General features: G+C 40.1%; 1 protein-coding gene across 1 annotated transcript; it reads right to left on the minus strand.

Annotated features, from left to right (window-relative positions):
* Positions 1-1,825: 1,825 nt before the first annotated feature.
* On the minus strand, positions 1,826-2,602 carry LOC111474005 (uncharacterized mitochondrial protein AtMg00710-like). Its single transcript, XM_023119280.1, has 2 exons — positions 2,228-2,602; positions 1,826-2,138 (listed from the first exon to the last, which is right to left on the minus strand). The coding sequence occupies exons 1-2, from the start codon at positions 2,538-2,540 to the stop codon at positions 2,113-2,115; spliced, it is 339 nt and encodes a 112-aa protein (XP_022975048.1). The 5' UTR covers positions 2,541-2,602; the 3' UTR covers positions 1,826-2,112.
* Between the last annotated feature and the right edge of the window lie 1,117 nt (positions 2,603-3,719).

Consider the following 3,719-nt stretch of genomic DNA (forward strand, 5'->3'; position numbering starts at 1 on the left):
TGTACGCATTATAAGGCTTTGGATGCGTCCTAACCTTCTTCCTTCTGGAGGTTGAGGGGGCTTCTAAGCATCCATATTGATCGCAAAATCTTCCAAGCTCTTTTTTGTTTGATATTGAAGAATTGAGCTTGTTTTGGATCTTTGACTCATTACAAAGTCAGCGTCCTTCTATGATGAAGGATGCTATTGATCCATATGACAAAGTCTGTCATGGAATTGTTCCATTATACTTTGTCTTCAAATCGTCTTTGATCCTTCTTGAGAAGTGCTTTGGTAGTCCATTGACAAAATTCTCTTTCCAGAATTCCAACGAACTATCTGTTCTAATAAGAACTTTGTTGAAATACATGTCTTTGTACCACCTAAAATCTTCTAGAGTAGGGCATTTCAGGTTCATGAGTATTTCAGCGGATCTCTCCTGGTATTTTAAGGGGTCGCCAACGAAGAATTCTATGAGGGCATAGATTAGAGTATTGACAGCATCTTCTACCCTTCCATGTTGTACTTCGATCCTAGTTGATGGACCTTCTTCTTTGATGATTTGAATTGTTGGCCTGATGACATAGTGGTTTAATATCTGTTGGCGGGTTGATTCGTCAAGATATTTGTCCCACCAGTCTTTGAGTTTTCTGGTGAATCCGGTTACTAAGACTTGAGCTATTTGATGGTCGGATTTATGGCCTTGTAATTTATACGCGCCTGCGGCCATCATCATTTGATTGACAACGTTCATCACAAGATAGTTAGACAATCCATCGATGTACCATTCATAGATTGCCAGGCCATCATAGTGGGCTTGAGTTTGTAGCGTCTTTTCTTCGAATTGAATATCTGGAAAAGACGGTTGAGGATACCAGTTTTTCTGATTGCTGGTATTATTTTGACTTCTTCTTGAGATCCTTTTGATCCGATTGTAAAGAGGTTCCTCTGCCTCATTTGTGATCTCATCTTCGAAGTCCTGGATCTCGTCGTCATTGTTAACGACATTGACAAATGAATCCTGATGTATTATTCTAGGATTTAGAATTCTATCCAACTTTTCTTCTATATTGGCTATTGCAACTTCTTCTTTCGAGACCCTCTTGGAATACGTCGAGGTTTGCCTGTCTGAGTATTGGGATTGACTCATCGACCTTTGGTACAGAGCTGCGTGCTTGTTCTTGCAGAGTACCCGAATTCTTCGAGATTTTTCCCTCGATACTCTCAAGCTGGGTGGAGATCATGGATAAAATCTTGTTTGAATAATTATTCTGGTGCTGGATATTCTTAATATCCTTTAAGGTCGGATTAACCTTTTCTAGTTCTTTTGGGATAGTTTTGAAAGGACTAGCTTTGACCTTTTCTCCGTAGTAATTGTCAAATTCGACTTCTTCAAATGGAGGATGTTTTGAATATGTTGTGCGCCGAAAGCGGAACAAAGGTACTCACAACACCAATGAACACCAATGAACGATTTTACACAAAGAGGCACTAAGATATTTACGTGGTTCGGAGAGAAGTTCCCCTACATCCACGAACCAATCACTAATAAACCAAAGCATTACAAGTGAATATCTCACTATCACACTACAAAGACTCAGAACACATGTCACTCAACAAATACAATGTGACTCCGAAAGCTCTCCCAAATTTCGATACCAAATTCTGATATCAAATCCCAATATATAACTAAACCCTGGTGTGACTAAATCTAATTCAAATAACCAAATCAAATCTAATCCAAAAACCAAATCAAATCTAAACTTATGACAATTTACAACAATCTCCACCTTGTCATAAGATCTCCAAATCAAATCAAACTTAATGACAATTTACAACAATCTCCACCTTGTCATAAGATCTCCAAGTTGATAACTGAGTTGGTTGCTACCACCTCAAGCCTCAATACGTAAGTTGGGAACTCCATCAATTATAGAGAAAGCATATGCTATCGTATCATCAAACCTTGCAGGTTTTCGAATTACCCTTCGTGGTCTATTCTTGGCGATAGACTCAGGTTCCTCCACTCTTTCATTTACAAGGCTTTGCTCCTCCAGACTTTGCTCTTTCTGTTCTAAGACATCAAAGTTATTATTTACCTGGTCAATAGGTTCTTCAGTAGGAGCAACCACATCAGGAGAGAACACCACCTTCTCCACCTGCTTCAATACCTCGTCATTATTTTCAATTTTCTGCAAAAACATTCCAAACTCATCGAATGTCACATCTCGACTATTAACAATCTTACTTGTTTCTGGACACCATAACCTATAGCCCTTCACACCTTTGCTAAAGCCCATAAACTTGGCTTTTTTTGCTCTAGGATCCAGCTTTGAGTCTGTCACATGATAATAAGCAGGACACCCAAACACATGTAATTTATCATAATCACTAACAGGACTACCTGACCATACCTCAAGCGGAGTTCTCCCACCGTTTCCAGAAACAGGTAAACGATTCACCAAGTGAACTGCATAACTGAGAGCCTCAGCCCAAAATGCCTTACTCAATCCTGCTTGAGACAATATGCATCGAACCTTCTCTATTAATGTCTGGTTCATTCTCTCAGCAACTCCATTTTGTTGTGGCTTACCAGGAACAGTGAAGTGTCGAACGATCCCTTCATCTCGACATACTTTAAGGAATGGATCATAAGTATATTCTCCCCCGTTGTCTGATCTCAGCCTTTTGATTTTCTTGTCCGTCTGATTCTCAACCATTTTCTTCCACTCTAGGAAGATTTGGAGAACCTCGTTTTTGTGCCTCATGGGATGCATCCAAACTCTCTTCGAGTAGTCATCAATAAAGGTGACGAACCACCTCTTTCCTCCCAATGAGACATTCTTTGTGGGACCCCATACATCAGTGTGAACATAATCCAAAATGCCCTTTATTTGGTGTATAGTTGTACCAAACTTCACATTTTTTTGTTTGTCAAATATACAATGTTCACAGAAATCAATTCTTCCAGTTGTGGCACCCTTAAGAACTCCTTGGTTCACCAGTGTCTGAAGCGCCTTCTCACCAGCATGCCCGAGTCGCATGTGCCATAATTTCGATATGTCTTGTTCTTTCGAACTTGCCACAGCAGCATGCCCAATTATTGTGGTTCCGTTGAGGTAGTATATGCTACCTCTTCTAGTTCCTGTAATTGCCACCAAAGCTCCACGAGCTACTTTCAAATTCCCTCCTTCCAAAATGATGCGATAACCACTCGCATCCAAAACGCCAAGTGAAATCAAATTTTTCTTCAAGTCAGGGACATACCTCACATCTTTGAGTTTTCGTATAACCCCGTCAAACATCTTGATTTGTACTGAGCCGATTCCCATTATCTTACAAGTACTATCATTTCCCATATAGACAACTCCACCATTGAACTCCTTGAAGTCCAAAAACATCTCTTTGTTGGGACACATATGATAGGAGCACCCAGAATCAAGAATCCATTCACTGGTTTGGCTGACTGATAGGGAGATTGTCAAGGCATCCTCTGTATCAGTGTCGTCATCTCTAACCACATTGGACTTCGACCCCTTCTCTTTTAAGATCGAACAATCTTTTTTCCAATGGCCTTTCTGTCGACAATATGCACACTCATTTTTATCAAGTTTTCTCCAATGATCAGATCTCCCTCTCGACTTTAGTCGAGGCTCTCCACATTCGTTCTTTTTCCAATTGGAAGTTCTTCCATGAGCAGTGAGAACATTTGAGCTAGAGCTTTGATACGTCTCCTTTTC

This window comes from Cucurbita maxima, unplaced genomic scaffold (genome assembly GCF_002738345.1).
Source record: "Cucurbita maxima cultivar Rimu unplaced genomic scaffold, Cmax_1.0 Cma_Scf00215, whole genome shotgun sequence".
NCBI lineage: Eukaryota > Viridiplantae > Streptophyta > Magnoliopsida > Cucurbitales > Cucurbitaceae > Cucurbita > Cucurbita maxima.